Raw genomic sequence first — 20,485 nt, 5'->3', positions numbered from 1 at the left:
ATATTGTGGAAAAAAGGAAGATCCAGCATTTAATACTTGCACAAACTGAATAACTTGGCTAGCCTTCAGTTAAGTGCTTGAATGTATTTAAGATTCCAAATTTATTTTAATCTCACTACTTTGGCTATAAATATTGTGCTGGCTAATGGCATCTCACCCAGCCCCCCCCCCATTTTTTTAAGATAGCTTCTTGCAAAAATATTCTATTCATGTGATCCTTTGGGAGTAAACAAGCAAACTACAAGTCCTTAACATTGGCTTGTCGATCATGAGTTAAGGTGATGGTATTGTGTTTTGCTTCCTGGAAATGAAACTGTTCTTGCATGTGAACAAGTGGAACAGTATCTGACACTGAGCAAAGTTAATAAGTTATCTTCACTGCTGTTAATAATGAAATTTCATGTAAACATAGCTTTGAGCTCTGCTTTCTATCAGCTCTCCCAGAGAATGAGGTAACCAGAGTCCCTGATAGTCCCTGATAGTTTTTGTTTTGTTAGCATTCGCCTTTCTGTACTTCCCAGGCCTCTGCCTAGTTTACAGTATTGTATTTTTAGACCTTGTCAGTCAGGTGCTATCGTCTTAGTAGATCTTACTTATTACCTCTAAAAACTAGCTTAACCAGAAATACGTTTTGCAACGAAATAGAAAATAGAAGTCATTTTTACTGTATAGTTCATTGACAATGACATTTCTCGTCCTGGTTCAGGGGGCTCAGTCAAATGATCACATATGAAATATACACAAATATATATGCGATTTAGGAATTTTAACAAATGGGCTTCAAGAGCTGGAAACGAGTTTGGTCAAAATAAGTTAGCGTTCCTGTTTTGCAGAATTAGGCTGCATAATCCTTAAAATACATAATCTGAAACTAAAATTATTGCTGCTCAAGTAAATATCTGGACAGAAGGCAGGCCCTAATTCAATTTACATTGCACAATGTCAGATGCTTCAAGAACAGGTGGGCATTATTGCAGAATTTTATTTCTATCTTTCTTGGTAGATTATAAAAGGTATTGGGTACATTGTATATAAGGTACAAATCGAGTGGCGTAGTGGCCTAGTGGTGAAGTCACTTGCCCTCCCACTTGTGAGATTGAGAGTTCAATCCTAGGTAGTTGCAGATGTTTCTCTCCCAGGGCACAATGAAAAAACATTTGTTGTGAACTCTGCATAGGTGTTAGGAAGGGCATCTGGCTAGTAAACACTCAGTTCCATCTAGTCTCCCTGACTGCCCAGAATTAAGGAATTACAGGGTCATAAAAAGGGAGTTGTTTTTTTATTGTGAGGTGCAAATGGGGAGGGAATAATAAATTCACATCCTTGATGAACAGTTTAAGAGGGCCTGTATTCAGATGGCTTAAATAATTGATCAATGCTGTTATGGGAATACTAAATATTCTTTATAAATATTACTATATTTGGATTGGTATGATTCATGATTTTTCTAGTTTAAAAAACTGCTTAGTTTCACTACTCCCTCTTCCATATTTTTTCTGAGGTTTACAGAACTGTTCAATATACAGAAGGCTAGAAAATTATTTCAATTTCTTAAAATCAATTATGCTTTACTTCCACAGCGGATCGTTGTAAAGAGGTACAACAGATTCGAGAACAGCATCCAAACAAAATTCCAGTAAGTAAAGAAGATTATCTATGCTTTTAAATCAATTTATGTAAATCCATGAAACATAATAGGTATCTTGTAGGTCATATGCCAGGATCATGAAACATTTCCCTGTTTTTCCCACACTGAACAGTTGATTGTATATATTGCTAAGTTTAGGGAGTAGTTTTATAAATGTTAATTTCTTTTTAACTGAGACTTTGTGCAAACCTGTTCAGTCAGAGTCACAGTACAATTGAATTCAGGATTTGGGGGTCAGAAGGTGGTTACCCCTGCACGTCGCTGAAATATCTTGTAGTGATTGGGATGGTGTCAAGCAAGCTATGACATTTGTCTCCTCTTACCAAGGCATATCTCATGCCAAGTTAAGAACGAAAAGGAAGATGTTGCTTTTGGCCAGTCTCCTAATGGGAGTAAGAGGTTTAGGCCAACTTTACTAACTCCTGTAATAAATCAACTCTTGTGATGATGTGGAGAAAAAAGTGAAGCTACCGTCTGTTTTATTACATGAGATGAACACAAATGTTTGGCTCTCATAAGCCTCGTCATATTTAATTTTTCTTTTGAGTACATCCCTCCAAAAATTTTCTTTGGGACTGACATTTTTATTCCATTATTATTCATATGTGAATATTTCATTGCTATAATAATAATTGATTATGTGAAAGGAAATATAGTGTTTTGCTTATTACATTATGTTAATATATAAACATACTGGAAAGCACTAGATCTGCATAATAGAGGCTTGCCACCAATTATCCTCTTTTTTTCTTTTTTTTCTATTTTTCTTTATTGTTCTTAGGTAATCGAATAATTTAAGGTCCTCTTTCTTTTTTCACTAGTCATACCCCAAAAGGCAGAAAATTTCACAGGCAGCTTCTGCATTTTTTATTAATCAACAATTCAATTACGGGAATATTAATCAAAAACTTGGTCATATCAATATTGCACAGATATCATGTAGAATGTGAGTCAATATAAGCATCCCAGACTCATTTCTGGGCAAAAAGGGAAAAAGAAATTTATTTAAAGAGATTGTCATCGGGATATTTCATTTTAATGCTATGCCTTAGTTTAAAATTGATGATGAAATTCTCTGTATCAATTACACATTGAATACAGCATTTGTGTTTCAGCCAATATATTACATAGGTGGGCCTTCGTTAATAGTACAAATCTTTCCCAAAAAAATTGCTCAGGAATATACAGTAGCTCTTCTCTCAAATGGTTCAAATAATTCCCCCTCTTCCCCCCCCCCCAACTCTCACATACTTCAGAAGCTGTTTCTGGCTGTCTTTGAAGTGCAGAGCTAAAAGGCTGTTCATGCTCATGCATGCACAGTAGAGATAGCTGAGAGCAGTTTCTGAAACAGCTGTGCCAGCTTAAAAAAAGATGCACCTGCTTTAACAATTCGAAAAGAGATGCTGTTCAATCTGGATGCCATATTTCAAAAGATTTGTCAGCCCTACTGGACAAGTGGTAACTGGTTCATAAATTATTATAGAAGTATGCTTATTTACCCCTTCATGGATTACTGCCTTGTCGTGGCGAAGGGGCTTGCATAATTCAATGAAGCTATGAGCTATGCCATGCAGGGCCACCCAAGACGGAAAGGTCATAGCAGAGAGTTCTGACAAAACGTGATCCATTGGAGAAGGAAATGGCAAACCACTCCAGTATCTTTGCCATGAAAACCCTATGGACCGTTCCAAAAGGCAAAACGATATGACGCTGGAAGATTAGCCCCTCAGGTTGGAAGGCGTCCAATATGCTACTGGGGAAGAGCAGAGGGCTAGTACTAGTAGCGCCAGAAAGAATGAAGTGACTGGGCCAAAGCCGAAAGGACGCTCAGCTGTGGATGTGTCTGGTGGTGAAAGGAAAGTCCGATGCTGTAAAGATTTTTTCTCCATAGGAACCTGGAATGTAAGATCCATGAATCAAGGAAAGCTGGACGTGATCAAACAAGAGATGACAAGACTAAACATCGACATTTTAGGTATCAGCGAACTAAAATGGACAGGAATGGGTGAATTTAATTCAGATGACCATCAGGTATACTACTGTGGGCAAGAATCCCTCAGAAGAAATGGAGTAGCCTTCATAGTCAATAAAAGAGTAGGAAAAGCAATACTGGGATACAATCCTCAAAATGACAGAATGATCTCAGTTCGAATCCAAGGCAAACCATTCAATATCACAGTAGTCCAAGTCTATGCCCCAACCACCGGTGCTGAAGAGGATGAAATTAACCGGTTCTATGAAGCCCTACAGCACCTTATAGAACTAACACGAAAAAATGATGTCCTTATCATCATGAGGGATTGGAATGCTAAAGTAGGAAGCCAAAAGATAACTGGAATAAGAGGCAAGTTTGGCCTTGGAGTACAAAATGAAGCAGGGCACAGGCTGATAGAATTTTGTCAAGAGAATACGATGGTCATAGCAAACACTCTTTTCCAACAACCCAAGAGACGGCTTTACACATGGACATCACCAGACGGTCAACACAGAAATCAGATTGACTATATGCTCTGCAGCCAAAGATGGAGAAGCTCTATACAGTCAGTAAAAACAAGACCAGGAGCTGACTGTGGCTCAGACCATGAGCTTCTTGTTGCAAAGTTTAGGCTTAAATTAAAGAAAGTAGGGAAAAGCGCTAGGCCACTCAGGTATGAATTAAATCATATCCCTGTTCAATATACAGTAGAGGTGACAAATAGATTTAAGGAATTAGATCTGATAGACAGAGTGCCTGAAGAACTATGGACAGAGGTTCGCAACATTGTACAACAGGTAGCAACCAAAACCAACCCAAAGAAAAAGAAATGCAAGAAAGCAAATTGGCTGTCTGAGGAAGCTTTGGAAATAGCTGAGGAAAGGAGGGAAGCGAAAGGCAAGGGAGAAAAAGAAAGATATGCCCAACTAAATGCAGAATTCCAAAGAATAGCTAGAAGAGATAAGAATGCCTTCTTAAATGAACAATGCAAAGAAATAGAAGAAAACAATAGAACAGGGACGACCAGAGATCTCTTCAAGAAAATTGGAGACATGAAGGGAACGTTTCATGCAAAAATGGGCATGATAAAGGACCAAAATGGCAGGGACCTAACAGAGGCAGAAGAGATTAAGAAGAGGTGGCAAAATTACACAGAAGAACTATACAAGAATGAGCTTAACGTCCCTGATAATCACAATGAGGTGGTCACTGACCTCGAGCCAGACATCCTAGAATGTGAAGTGAAGTGGGCCTTAGAAAAGCTGAGCAACAACAAAGCTAGTGGAGGTGACAGTATTCCAGCTGAGCTATTCAAAATCTTAAAAGACGATGCAGTAAAAGTGCTACACTCAATTTGCCAGCAAATTTGGAAAACTCAACAGTGGCCACAGGATTGGAAAAGATCAGTTTACATTCCAATTCCAAAGAAAGGCAGTGCCAAAGAATGTTCAAACTATCGCACCATTGCACTCATTTCTCACGCTAGTAAAGTTATGCTTAAAATCCTACAAGCTAGACTCCAGCAGTATGTGGATCGAGAACTACCAGAAGTACAGGCAGGATTTCGAAGAGGCAGAGGAACTAGAGATCAAATTGCTAACATACACTGGATCATGGAGAAAGCTAGAGAGTTCCAGAAAAACATCTACTTCTGCTTCATTGACTATGCTAAAGCCTTTGATTGTGTGGATCATAACAAACTGTGGCAAGTCCTTTAAGAGATGGGCGTACCAGACCATCTTATTTGTCTCTTGAGAAACCTATATGCGGGCCAAGAAGCAACAGTGAAAACTGGACACGGAACCACTGATTGGTTCAAAATTGGGAAAGGAGTCCGGCAAGGCTGTGTACTGTCGCCTTGCCTATTTAACTTATATGCAGAGCACATCATGAGAAAGGCAGGGCTAGATGAATCAAAAGTTGGAATTAAGATTGCTGGAAGAAACATCAACAACCTAAGATATGCAGATGATACCACTCTAATGGCAGAAAGTGAAGAGGAACTAAACAGCCTCTTGTTGCGAGTGAAGAAGGAGAGTGCAAAACTTGGGTTGAAACTAAACATTAAGAAAACCAAGATCATGGCAACTGGCCCTCTTAATTCCTGGCAAATAGATGGGGAAGAAATGGAGGTAGTGACAGATTTTATTTTCCTAGGTTCCAAGATCACTGCAGATGGGGACTGTAGCCAAGAAATTAAAAGACGCTTGCTCCTGGGGAGGAAAGCCATGGCAAATCTAGACAGCACACTAAAAAGCAGAGACATCATCCTGTCAACAAAAGTGCGTATAGTCAAGGCTATGGTCTTCCCAGTTGCAATGTATGGCTGTGAAAGTTGGACCATAAGAAAGGCTGAGCGCCAAAGAATTGAAGCCTTTGAACTATGATGCTGGAGAAGACTCCTGCGAGTCCCTTGGACTGCAAGGCGATCAAACCGGTCAGTCCTAGAGGAGATCAACCCTGACTGCTCTTTAGAAGGCCAGATCCTGAAGCTAAAACTCAAATACTTTGGCCACCTAATGAGAAGGAAGGACTCACTGGAGAAGAGCCTAATGCTGGGAAAGATTGAGGGCAATAGAAGAAGGGGATGACAGAGAATGAGGTGGCTGGATGGAGTCACTGAAGCAGTAGGCGTGAGCTTAAATGGACTCCAGAAGATGGTAGAGGACAGGAAGGCCTGGAGGAATGTTGTCCATAGGGTCGCGATGGGTCGGATACGACTTCGCAACTAACAACAACAAATGCTTTTTTACTTACTTACTTATCTTTTTATTTATTTATTCTCACCTTTATTATCTTTTATAAATAACCCATAGCTGCAAACACACCTAATAACCCCTTCCTCCTCCTATTTTCCCCACAACAACAATCCTGTGAAGTGAATTGGGCTGAGAGAGAGTAACTGTCCCAAAGTTTTATTGTAAGCTGCTTTTAGTGTACCATGGGCAGTTAATACAGTGGTACTCAGTACCCGTCGGTACTTCATTCTGGAAGAGACGACGAATACTAAAACTGACGAGTACCAAGAAAACTGTATGACCTACCATGTGACCCACTGTTTTGGCCAGAAGAAATAGTGAGTTACGAGGCAGCCAATGTCAGCAAGTTCTTCCTTGAACATTGACTACCAGAAGAAAAATGAGTGGCTAGGACAAGATTTGTGCTTCAAAATTCATTAAATACCGAAGTTGATGAGCTTTGAAGCAGTTGAGTGCCAAGATATGACTGTACCAGTTAGGAAAAATAAAATAAATAAACAACATGATTTATGTTTGGGCTGAATTACAGATAATGGTCCACATATCAGGCATTAGAGTTTACTGATTTAGCATGCAGTTTAACTGTTTTGAAATAGTTTTAAAGTTTTACCTCTTTAAGTGATTTCAAACACATTAAGGAATCATAGGCTTTTCAAACATGTCTCTCTCACTGTAACCCTTAGCATTCCTATCAGTCTCTCCATGCAAGATGAATAGGAAAAGCTACATTTATACCTTTGTTAAAACTTGAATTGCTTTGTCTGAATGCATCTCTGGAGCATCTACTTCACTACTTTACAACCAGCTGATAGAGCCAGCTTTATCCAATTTCTTTTCTTCCAGTTTAGATGAAGAATACAGCATAGGCAATGGTGGGGGAGAGACAAGCAAGAGGGCAAGGAGGGGGAAATGACTTGCACAATGATACAATCATCTGATACTAAGAAGCTGACTTCCATGCAAAAAAGCAATGAAAATTTCTGGAAAACAAAATAGGTTAAGGGCCTCTAGTAATATTTGTAGGATTTTAGATCCTGATTCAAGAGCAGATACACTGGAGTTAAAACATTTATGAGAGAATTCAGGATGAGATTCTTTTCAGCAGCTGATCTATCACATGTTTGCTGTCTTAAGTTCTGTCCAGGTGTCAAATGTCATACTGTATATCTGATACTGAATCCAAGAAACCTGCCAATTTACATGTGAATCAGATGTAAAAAAACTTGGGGGAAAAATAGGTGAAAGTTTTTCCTGCTTCTGTTTAAAATATTAGTCAAATTGTGCCATTTTTATTAGTAGTGGTAGAAGTAATAGTAAATAAAGTAAACAAACTTCCATCCTGGAGCAGGGAAAGGTGAACTGTTGGTATAATTCTAGTCCAGCTTTCTTGCGAGCAAATAGACTAAAGACTGGGAATTCATTTTTAAGATTTTCTGGATGCTAAACTTGATCTCAAATTCACAGTTCCAGAGGAGGTGACACCAAAGCTTCTGCTGTACTTTAAAATAATCTTCTTTAATGCCTGAAGTGATTCAGCACTATCATTTCTCTCTCCAAAACTATTTTCTCCTTCTCTATATTAATTTTAGTTTCTCCACTTGCCAATTGCTTTGTTCCTGCAGTGTCTCATGACCTAAATATATGTTGGTGGATGGTTGATTTTAGAAGAATTACAGACATCTTATGCTGCCTAAACTGAGCAATGGGGCATTGGAGAGAAAGATATTTTAAATCATCATAAATTCAAAGTATGTCTTTTGCAGGCCTTTAAAGTCATTCACATAGTTTTTAGTTTTTTAATTGCTTGAAAGAAATATATCTACTTTAAGTATAAAAAAGGAATGAAAATAACTGTTCTTATTCAGTTTTGCACATTTCTAAGGTGGACAATTCACAAACATCAAAATATAAACACAGAGGACTGAAGGTTAACCCTGTTGAGTCAAGTTGGTTAAAAAGCTGTAGCTGCTTTCTGGCTACAAGCCACATGTGCATAAAACTCAGTGGATCCTTTTTTTGGCCCTATGAATTGTTGCTATGTATTTTTTTCTGTTTTGGACCATAGGGGGCAAAGGATTGTGTCTCACACTCTCATACTTTGGTTCTAGTTCAGAGTACATATTCTGTGGTTTCTTTTGAGAAAAGAGCAACATCATGCAGCAATATGCTGCTGCTGCTGTTACTACTACTACTACTACTACTACTACTACTACTACTACTACTACTACTAATAATAATAATAATAATAATAATAATAATAATAATAATAAAGTTGGAAGGGACCTTGGAGGTCTTCTAGTCCAACCCCCTGCTCAGGCAGGAAACCCTATACCATTTCAGACAAATGGTTGTCCAATCTCTTCTTAAAAACTTGCAGTGTTGGAGCATTCAAAACTTCTGGAGATAAGTTGTTCCACTGATTAATTGTTCTAGCTCCCTCTGTTAATGCAGCCTAGCACTGTCTTGGCTTTTTTGGCAGCTTCAGCACACTGCTGGCTCATATTTAAGTGACTGTCCACTAGGATTCCGAGATCTCTCTCACAGTTATTACTATTGAGCAAGGTACCACCTATACTATACCTGTGCATCTGGTTTTTCTTCCCTAAATGTAGAACCTTACCTTTTTCATCATTGAATTTCATTTTGTTAGCGCCCAATGTTCAAGTCTGTCAAGATCCTTCTGTATCTTAAGTCTAACTTCTGGAGTGTTGGCTATTCCTGCCAGCTTAGTGTCGTCTCCAAATTTGATGAATTCCTGATCTATCCCCTCATCCAAATCACTGATGAAGATGATGAAGAGTACTGGGCCTAAAACAGCCTTGGGGTTCCCCATTGCATACTTCCCTTCATGTAGATGCAGTTCTGTTGAGGACTACACATTGAGTCTGGTTGGTCAGCAGTTATGAATCCATCTGGTGGTGATACTGTCTAACCCACATTTTTCTATCTTATCAAGTAAGATACAGTTGCAAGAAAAAGTATGTGAACCCTTTGGGATTATGTGGAGTTTTGCATGAATTGGCCATAAAATGTGCTCTGAACGTCACGTAAGTCACAATAGAAAAACACAGTCTGCTTAAAATAATACTACACAAACATTAGCTGTTGTCATGTTTTAACTGAACATAAGATGGAAACATTCACAGTGCAGGGTGGAAAAAGTATGTGAACCTTTGGACTTAATAACTGGTTGACCCTCCTTTGGTAGCAATAACCTCAACCAAACGTTTCCTGTAGTTGCAGATCAGACCTGCACAACGATCTGGAGTAATTTTGGACCACTCCTCTGCACAAAACTGTTTCAGTGTAGCAATATTCTTGGGATGTCTGGTGTGAATCGCTCTCTTAAGGTCATGCCACAGCATTTCAATCGGGTTGAGGTCAGGATTCTGACTGGGCCACTCCAGAAGGCGTATTCTGTTCTGTTGAAGCCATTGTTTTGTTGAATTACTTGTATGCTTTGGGTCATTGTCCTGTTGCATCACCCATCCTCTGCGGAGCTTCAGTTGGCGGACAGATGGTCGTACGTTTTCCTGCAAAATGTCCTGATAAACTCTGGAATTCATTTTCCCATCAATGACAACAATCCGTCCAGGCCCTGAGGCAGCAAAGCAGCCCCAAACCATGATGCTCCCTCCGGCATGTTTTACAGTGGGGTTGAGGTTTTGATGTTGGTGTGCTGTGCCTTTTTTTCTCCACACATAGTGTTGTGCGTTTTTCCCAAACAACTCAATTTTGGTTTCATCTGTCCACAGTATATTTTGCCAGTAGTGCTGTGGAACATCCAGGTGCTCTTTTGCAAACTTCAAACGTGGACTTCAAATGTTTCCATCTTATGTTCAATTAAAACATGACAACAGCTAATGTTTGTGTAGTATTATTTTAAGCAGCCTGTGTTTTTCTATTGTTGTGACTTACATGACGTTTAGAGCGCATTTTATGGCAAATTCAGGCAAAACTCCACATAATCCCAAAGGGTTCACATACTTTTTCTTGCAACTGTAGATGGGAACTACATCAGCTGTTTTCCAGTCCTCCGGTAGTTCCCCAATGCTCCAGGATCTTTGAAAGATATAGTTCAGAGGTTCTGAGATCATGTCTGCCAGTTCCTTCGGAACCTTGGGGTGTAAGCCATCTGGTTCTCATGATTTGAACTCATCTAAGATGGACAGGTGCTCACTTATCATTTTCTTGCCTATTTTAACTTGTATTCCTAATCTCTTTTTTACAGTACAGTTTTTGATAGGTTGTAATGTTTATTCCTTTTGTGTAAAGATGGATGCAAAGAATGAGTTAAGCAGTTCTGTTTTCTCCCTGTTGCTTGTCACCTTCTTGCCACTTTCTCCTATTAATGGACCAATCATTTCCTTCACTTTTTTGGGTTTTTACATGTTGAAAGCAGCTTTTTTTTGTTGTTTGTGACTTTTGTCACAAGCCTTAGTTCATTATGAGCTTTAGCTTTCCTCACTTTATCTGTGCAGGCTCGGGCTATGTGCTGATATTCTACCTTAAATATCTGCCCCTCTTTCCACTTTCTATACTTATCCTTTTTATCTTTCCATTTATCAGAGAGTTCTTTATGCAACCATGCTGGTTTCTTTTGAGAGCTGTTATTCTTCTTCTTCATTGGTATTGTGCTAGACTGGACATTTATAATCTCACTTTTCAGTTTCCCAAACCTCTTGGGTTGTTTTCCCCTTGAGGAGTCTCATCCATGGAATTCTTCCCAAGCTCTCTTTAAGTTTATTGAAATTAGTTCTCTCGAAGTCTAAGACTCTACTTTAACTTTGTTCTATTGCTTGTGCTTACATAATATTGAATTCCAATATTGCATGATCAGTCCCCTCCAAGGTTCCTGTAGCTTCAACACCTTCTATCATTTCATCTCTGTTAGTGAGAATTAAGTCCAATATGGCTGATCCCCTAGTTCCCTTCTCTACTTTTTGGGAGAGAAAGTTGTCTGCTAGGTTTGTCCGGAACATGTTTGATCTTCCACTTGGTGCAGTTTGTTTCTCAGTTGATGTCAGAGTAAAGTTCCCCATTACTATTGTGATGTGCTTTCTACATACTTTAGTTAACTGACTAGCAAAAAGTTCATTTATTTCCTCTGTTTGGTTGGGTGGCTATAGTATATACCTATGACAATGTCACCCCCACCTTTTATATTGACCCAAATGCATTCAAGACAGTTTTCCATCATTGTTGTGCCCTATTTCTGCAGAGATGTAGTTATTTCTTATATATAGTGCAACTCCACCTCCTCTTTTATTTGGTCTGTTTCTTTTAAATAATTTAAATCCCTGTAGTTCAGGCATGTCAAACTCGCAATGTCATGTGATGTCACACAATGTATCGGGACTTTTCCCCCATTGCTGGCAATGGGGTGGGTGTGGTTTCGGCATGACACATCTGGCCCGCAGGCAGTTTGACATGCCTGCTCTAGTTGTATATTCCATTTGTGGGTTACATCCCACCAAGTTTCCGTAATGGCAACAATATCATATCTGCCCTCATTGACTTGAATTTCTAATTCACCCTGTTTATTCTTCATGCTCTGTGCATTGGTATATAGACATTTAAATTCTTTTTGACTGACCCTATGTTTACTTTCTACATAACTTATTTTGTGCCTGAGTTCCCCCACTTTCTTACCACCTGTTTGGTTAGTGCATGGTTCGGTACACTCTACCAAAAGCTTTATTTTCCTTAATAGCAAGATTGATATTCTTACCCACAATTTTGACACCTATGTATTGTTGAATAGACCCACACCTAATATTGTGTTTAGACATGCTAAGCCATCATTCATGGACTTCAAAACACAGCTAGTTTTACATATCACTATGTTAAGCCAGAATTAAGCAAGTCACACTATGTCTGCATACTTTGAAATCAGTGTTGACTCTTAGCAATTGCCTGGACTAGTCCTTGTAGTTTTATTGGCAAGACTTCAGAAGTGGTTTGCCATTGCCTCCTTACTATGGTTAAGAGTGAGTGAGTGGTCCAAGACCACCAGCTGGTTTTTTGCCTAAGGATGGACTAAAACTCACACTCTCCCAATTTCTAACATGATGCTTTAACTACTACACCAAAGTAACCAAGGCAGTGGAAAAGATCAATATATATTCCAATATGAAAAACTGAATACCAAATAATTGATTCTATCTCACATCCTAGTAAAATAATGCTCAGAGTTTTGAAATCCAGGCTTCATGAGGGAGGGTGTTAAGGTTGTATATTGTCTCCCTATTCTTTTAATTTATATGCAGAATATATTATGAGAAATCTTATTTAAGAATAAATAAAAATTGAAGTCAAAGTTGCTAAAGTTTCAACAACTTCAAATATGCTGATGACCTCAGCTGAGAGCTAGAAATTAGGAAGATTTAAGAAAAGTTGATAATAAAAAGGTAAAAGGTTTCCTGTCCAGCTGTGTCTGACTGTTTCTTGGGTGATGGAGCCAGTCTTGTCTGAAAACAATTCCCACGGTCATGTGGTCAGCATGGCTATATGTAAAGGGGCACAGAACGCTGTTACCTTCCCACCAAAGTGCTACCTATTAATTTATTTGTATTTGCAATGCTTTTGAACTGCTAGGTGGACAGAGCTGGGGCAAGTAACAGGAGTTCACCCCATTACACGGCACTTGGATCTCAAACATGGGCTTTCAGCTTTCCAGCTGACAAGCTCAGCCTCTTTTAACCGCCAAGCCATCACTCCAAAAGCAGTTAGAATGAAGGCTACTGCTAAGCTTGTAAGCCGCCCTGAATCTTCGGAGAAGGGCGGGATATAAATGGAATTAAAATAAAATAAAATAAAATAAATAAATCCCCTCTAAAATTATCATGTCAATAGGTTGGCAGGTCAGTGCAGACAAATGAAGATGGAATTAGTAGCAGATCCTATTTCTCCCCTGGCAAAAAATGCACAGCAATGGTGATTGTACAATAGCCACTGGGCCAAAGAGAGATCTGCTTCTTAGACGGAAAGTGACATCTAGACAAAATATTAACATGGCACATCACACTAACAACAGCACATATTGTCAACGCCATTGTTTCCCCAGTTTTGATATATAGCTGTGAAAATGTGAACAAATAAAAATTAATGCCTCTGATATGCAATATTGAAAATACCTTAGATTGCACAAATAAATAATTCAATATTAGATGAAGTAAAACTATATTGCTCAATGAAAGCATTAATATTGAAGCTAAAGCTTAATCCTTTTGGATACATAATGGCAAGGCAAGTGTCATTGGAGATAAGGGTCAGCTCAAAAGCTGACAGAGGACACAGAGGTGGCTAGATGCTATCACTGACAGCTCAAGCTTAAGTTTACAACAACTCAAAGAAACAAGAGTAATCTATGCACCCAAAGCACCCCATACAGCCCCAATACAGGATAGTGATAGTGATAGTGTCTCCTTTGTATGATAATGGAGAACGTCAAAACAAATGATAGTCCTCTTTGATATTGCACAGAATTAAGCAACTGTTTGTATATTTCATACAGCACATAGTTCCCTTTTTCTTTTGAAATAAAGAGTGCAACTACAAGCATTATAGATCTTTGGTGATCTGATTAAGAATTGGCAGGTAAGTACTCCATTCAACAAGTGGTAATAGTCAGTTTCTTTGATAAGTAGGTAAGCAGAGTTAACATATATAGATTACAACAATAGACAGAAAGAGTTGTGAAAACAGCAGGATTAGCAAACAACTTAGCTGGTAAGATATAGAAAAGGAATATAAGCAGACATAGCAAAACAAAAAAAGACAATCATTATATATTTGTTTTTTCCACAGTGAAAGGAAAACAAAACAATATGAAGAACTAGGATATCAGTGGGAAAGTAAGGCTTAAGCTTGGCTTTCCACCATGAGTGCTATTGAACATGTATCTGTCATTCCAAAGTGAGAAAGTCCTTTCTATTTTTGTATCATATTCCATGTGTTACTGTCATGGAATACAGTTTCTGCCCCCTAATACCATGTAGCTGGAATTCTTCTTTGAAAAAGAACCCCTAAATGCAAGCAGTTTACATAATTAGGACCTCTGAATAGCCATTAAGATTACACAGAACTTCTCTGGGTGAGCATCTGCTTTCACGTAGGGATTCTTCAGCCATCTATTTTCAAAGGTAAAGTTTGTTTAATGATCATATGCTGTCAGGTGTGTCAGGAAGTCACACTTTTAAGTAAGAAAAGAGAACATGCACTTGCTTATTGCATAATTTTAATTGGGTCTTAAATATCTTTTTCTACCCAAGAAAACAGATTTCTGGGGTTTAGTTTTATTTAGATCATCACGGAGGTTTTTCTTTTTATGATCACACAATAAGGAAGTAGTAATAACAATAAGGCAAAATTATAATAATATACAGATAAACAAATAAACCTCCAAATGACCTCAACCACACTCTAAAAAAATGCAAATGACCAGTTGTCTGCAAGGAATATAAATCCTGCCATTCCCCACCATCCAGTCAGAGCTGAAGAAGCTTTTGGGATGAGAAGCAAAACATCTTCAAAGAAAAACAAGAAAATCCAGTTGCCTCCTGAAAAAGCACCTTTGGAACAGTCATGATCTGGATGACTGAGAATCTCCATAGACAATTATAATGATATGGTTTTGAGTTTGGCATTCTTTTTGAATAATCACTTTTCATAGTATATCATCTTTCTATCGTGTTCAATCATGATATTCAATCACTCGAGAAATTTGGTATACTATGAAAATTGATTATTTTATACTAATTTATACTAATGTAACAGTGATTCCCGGCTTTCCTTTTAACAGACTGTACATCATTATTAAAGAAAGCTTTTACAAGCTTGCTGCTTTAATCAGCTCAGTAATACAGCACCTGCACCTCCTTCAAAGCGCCTCTTGGGACCCTTAGATTTTTTTTTTAAATGTAAACTATCAAAATGTTTCAAATATCATGAGACCACTGGGTTTTGCTTATTTTGTGTTCTCATTTGAAATTTAATTAGATTTTGAGTGGTAACTCCAACATCTCACAACATAATTTGGAAGAAATCCGTAAAAAAGGACCCAATTCTCTGTCTTAATTGTCTGGATCCTAATGCTCAGCAATAATGTTTAGTGCCTTAAAAGGATTGTCTTTTTGATTTTCCTGGGCAAGAAAGAATCTGACAGCACCAAATTTCTTCCTCACTAGGTCATTATTGAGAGATACAAAGGGGAGAAGCAGCTACCTGTTCTGGATAAGACCAAATTTCTAGTTCCTGATCATGTCAATATGAGTGAATTGGTAAAAATAATCCGGTAAGTGAAATACTTCAAAGCAACTATGATTTGCTTGTGGATATCAAACGACCAAGGAGCATTTTTCCTATTGAGTGGAATTGTGCCGACAATTTGTTTGCTTATGGCAGGGTTGGCAACTTTTAAGACTTGTGGACTTCAACTCCCAGAATTCCTCAGCCGGCCAAGTCTTAAAATTGCCACGTTTGGAGACCCCTGGTCTATGGTATGAAAGCAACTTCTCTTTCATTGTAGAGCATCTTGCCTTTTAACCATCTCGTCATTCACCCAGAAGAAAGGAAACCTGCTCAAGTCATGGAAAGGTTTGGGGACAGAAGTTTAGAGCAGCGTTTCCCAACCTTAGGAACTTGAAGATGCGTGGACTTCAACTCCCAGAATTCCCCAGCCAGCTATGCTGGCTGGGGAATTCTGGGAGTTGAAGTCCACGCATCTTCAAGTTCCTAAGGTTGGGAAACGCTGGTTTAGAGCACCAAGGATTAGAATGACTAAGAGTGTTCCCAAATGCACAGGCTGGTTTACCATAATTTGAAGTCAGTGAAGTAATATACATTCTCAGTTACAGATGGGAAGCCTCCATAATCCTTTGCCTGCTGCTGCATAGGTATATGGGTAGTTGTTTGGAAGGTATCACCCACCCAAGCCAACTCCAGTTGGTCCCCAAGAAATATTACAGGGATTATAATGGCAGTTCTGCCTTCCATGAAGATGGGTAATAGACTTGAAGATTAGATAATCTTGTATTGAGGATGCAGATTGGCACTAGCTCTTAGCTGTATTTTGACTAATTCACTGGCCTACAGTTACCAAGATGCAGTTATCAAATCAGAAGAGTACTAAATTTCCGCCTCTTCCCTAAAACTGCACTTTCTTGAGAATTAAGAGTTCATAGCTCCACAGTCATTATTTGGCTTAGCTCTCGATGCAACTGTGCAAACCACACAGAAAGACACTTTGGAGGCCATCCAAGATGATTAATGTGTGCAGCAGACACACATTACGAGTAAAGCAAGGCAGCTGATATTTTGCAAGGCTTCCATCATTATGTGTGATAGAAATTTGAGTGCTTGAAACTGTCAGTGTCCAACCTCACCAATGCCACTCCCCCCGCCAAATCTCTGGGAATGGCAGTCCGATACATTCTGAAGGTAGCATGATTTGGAAATCAATTGCAAATAAGCATTCTGTCTTCAGGATGTGTTGGACTGCAATTCCCATTTAAACACCTTAAGATGCTCTTGTTACCATTAATACTGGCCTGCTGTGTAGCCTACATTATGGAATTTTTTTTTGAAGCAAATTAGAAAAAGAAAACTGCAGGGCATATTAATTAAAAGGATGATAGAATATGTAATAAAATAGTACTGAAACTCCTATTAGGTTTTAGACATTTTTGGTATTGGTGCCCTGTATCTTGTTCATTTATTTAACTAGAATTAGCTGTGCATGCTTTATTATGCTCCTATTTTGACTCAGGCTCAATAATTATCTTCTGCACTGCCTCAGGCGCCGGCTACAGCTGAATCCTACCCAGGCTTTCTTCCTATTGGTGAACCAGCACAGCATGGTGAGCGTTTCTACCCCAATCTCTGAGATCTATGAGCAAGAGAAGGATGAAGATGGCTTCCTCTACATGGTCTATGCCTCACAGGAAACCTTTGGGTATTGAGTGTCACCACCAGAGGACTAATTCCAAACTGTCGCAGCAACATCTCTGCCTCCCCACTGCTCCCCACCTTGGCAAACCCTATGCAGAGAGAAGCTTTTGGTCCAGGAGCAACCTGGAAGCGACTGTTCCTCCAATTTCATAGCACATCAGACCAAGATAATTCAGTGTGTAGATGCGTGAGAGACCCATAAATCTCTGTTTGCATTGCCTCTATCTTTTACGATTTCTATACGTTGTCTCCCATCTTGTTCACGCGGGTGTGTTTGCAGATGTATGCACTCTCTTTCATATTATGTCTACTTACTCCAATGCCAAATTGATGGAGCCCCTGGCAGTCTGGCAAATAAACTGTTTTCCTCACTTACTAAAGCAAGGAATGTATTTGTTTGCTATTAAAGGGCAGAAAATCATAAAACAAAAATAAATTACTATAACTTTTATTGGGGTTTTATTGGAGTTTTTCCGTTATTGATTCTTGGTGCTACACAATAGATGTAGGCATCTTTTCCAGTATTTTCCCCAAACTATATCTTCTAAGTTTATTACCTTTAAGCACGAGGGGGATTAGAATTTGCTTGTATGATATAGCCTTTTTTTAAAAAAAACCATGCCTTTTTGCACTTTAAATTGTTGTAAAAGCAAGGATGAAAGTAGCTTAATTTTCACAAAGGTGTCGTGTTCTGCGCTGTTTCTGACAATGTTTCTATTTGCCTTTTAAAAAGTTTATTTTTCAAAAGCCAGTCTTTTTTCCTTTTTTGCTCTTAATGCATGCATGGATTTTTTTTAAAATCTATTTTTGATCCCATTGTGGCAAACAGGCCATTTGTCTCAAGGAATGTACTGATTTATATTGCTACTTTACCTGGTTATTTTATAAAAATATGATACCAAAAAGTGTATATGACAGAGGAAAACAATCTGCCCAGTCAAATCTATATAATTATCTATATAAATAAATTAAAATTCTCTTCTGATGGAAACTAGTTTCCCTGTCCTGAACTCATCATCACATTAGCATATCTCTGAGGTTAAGGGACTGGTCCTGAAAAAAAAGTGTGGTCTGTATATCAGGTTTTCTTATCACTTTGATTTTACTGCTATGATGCAGATAGACCACAGGTCTGCAACCTGCGGCTCCGGAGCCGCATGCGGTTCTTTCAGCCATCTCCTGCGGCTCCCGGTCCTCTGCCATGTGCAGTCGGGGGGAAAAAAGTGGGACTAAAAAAGTTCAACCAATCAATTCAAATATGCAGGGTAGGTGCATATCTCGCCTTGGCTCCACTCTTCAGTCAAACCCTGTTCTGCGCATGTGCGCATGTACATGCATGCGCACATATTTTTTGCGGCTCCCAGTTTTTCCTTTTGTGAGGGAACCGGTTCCAAGTGGCTCTTTCACTGTTTCAGGTTGCTGACCCCTGAGATAGACTATCCTTAATTTACTGATGTTATCCTACTGCAGCAGGGATTGACATCGCTAAGCAGTGTAGTCACGCTTTATGACCATACTGTTTATCAATAGAAATTCCAGTTCCAACTGCCATCATAAGTGAAGAACTACCTGCACTTCCAGGACACTTCTCCCCCCCCCCAAAAAAAACACCTGTTTCAGAAAGTTAGGTGGGGATGATTCGGTTACTGAGGTGAAGGTCACCCAATTGGTGACTGACTGGTAGACTTTCAATGATTTGACTTTGAGTCAATGTAGTGTGCTCCATCTGGTGCCCTTTGTAAGATGGTAACTTTACAACATATTGGAAGAGCATCAGGTAGAAGTTGAGCTGCAGCGTATCTTTAAATCTGATACTAGACAGCAGGGCTATGTGCCAGACACTGCCCTGCATGTGAGTTCCACTCTCTACAGTCGAGACAAAATGCTGCTCAATAATTCTGTTTCTTTGTGAGTGAAGTGGCGCCTTTCTATTTTCATTTTCCCAATCTTGCCTGGCCAGCAATCAACTTATATGCAAGGCAGCCTGCAAATGGAGCCTCTGGATGTCTTTCAGCCACATCAAAAATTAGTAATGCCACAGCAACTATACAGTGTCAGAATACTAAGGTTATAGGGCTTCTGCATGCCAACCCAGATAAGTATTTACAATGTGGGGATGGGCAAGTATTAGGACACAGCTAGACAAAAATGATTACATTTAGTTGTACAGATTTTATAAGTGTTCAGTAAACATTTAGGAATATGCAACCAACCACTACATAGGTATGCAATCCATATTTGGTGTTCTTTGTTCAATAAATATACCAAAATATGCAGTTCTCTGCATATTTTCCCCTTCTCATTCAATTCATCTCCTTCATAAACAATCTAATTTATCTAAGGCATTGACTACTCAAAATGGGATTGATTGATTGATGCTCATAACATATAAAATCAGCATTTCTTTTCCAGTTCACAAAGAGAATACAAACTAGAGAAAATGCCATTGAGTGGAAAACCTATTCCACAGAATGAGTTGTATTTTGTTGTTCAAAAGAATCTCACCAGCATATTGCTTTCTATGACACAGAAACTTCAGAAAAGGCAACTACTTTGCAAAGCAAAATGCATTTGATAATACTAAAGCTTTAAGTTTAGTTCATATCAAATGCTTGCTTGCAGGAATCTCATAAAAAGACATGATTTCTCAGCAATAATATACTCAAGTCATTTCAACTGTTACAAAAATTATAGACCTTATGGAGTTTTGGAGATAGTGAGAATGGGCTCATTAAGCTCCGCATAGCCCAGCCCAGATAGTCTCTGCATCAGGAAGAAACCAAGAAAAGAATTCTATATTACACCAGAAAATACTTCAGACTTTAATCCTAAGTAATGTGATCTGGTCTCAAGGGAATGCACAACACACTGATTAACCTCTGTAACGCATTCGGAAGGTTACTGCCCATGGTTGTACAGATTCTCTGAACCTATCATGGTAAATTACTGCTGAAAGACCTATGTTCCCATGAATCTGTCTAATTTCTTTTTAACTCCATCTAATTTAATGGCCACTATGTAGTTCCAGTATGAAAAACATGTTACCCTCCAAATTATTATTTATTTGGATCCTGTCTTATTATTTTTACAAATATCTCAGGGCATCACATTTTCCATCTTCACTATTAACTATGTTGACTGGTGCTGCTGCAT

At 38.7% G+C, this 20,485-nt stretch overlaps 2 protein-coding genes across 2 annotated transcripts in view; one reads left to right on the top strand and one right to left on the bottom strand.

The window, feature by feature from the left end:
* The window catches only part of MAP1LC3A (microtubule associated protein 1 light chain 3 alpha), a 32,301-nt gene extending 14,053 nt beyond the window's left edge, over positions 1–18,248 (top strand). Inside the window, exons 2-4 of the mRNA XM_081324302.1 lie at positions 1,581–1,636; positions 15,571–15,677; positions 17,181–18,248. Of these exons, the coding sequence (XP_081180428.1) occupies positions 1,581–1,636; positions 15,571–15,677; positions 17,181–17,343 (326 nt within the window). The 3' untranslated portion in view covers positions 17,344–18,248. The remainder of the gene's footprint in view (positions 1–1,580; positions 1,637–15,570; positions 15,678–17,180) is intronic.
* PIGU (phosphatidylinositol glycan anchor biosynthesis class U) overlaps positions 9,517–20,485 on the bottom strand; it is a 32,686-nt gene continuing 21,717 nt past the window's right edge. Inside the window, exons 16-17 of the mRNA XM_081324299.1 lie at positions 20,029–20,095; positions 9,517–9,935 (exon numbers count right to left, since the gene is read on the bottom strand). The gene's annotated coding sequence lies outside the window, so the exon portion shown is untranslated. The remainder of the gene's footprint in view (positions 9,936–20,028; positions 20,096–20,485) is intronic.

Source organism: Vipera berus, assembly GCF_964194415.1.
Source record: "Vipera berus genome assembly, chromosome: 3".
Classification (NCBI taxonomy): Eukaryota; Metazoa; Chordata; class Lepidosauria; order Squamata; family Viperidae; genus Vipera; species Vipera berus.
Note: the sequence above shows the minus strand (reverse complement) of the source record. Positions and strands in the feature narration are given on the sequence as shown.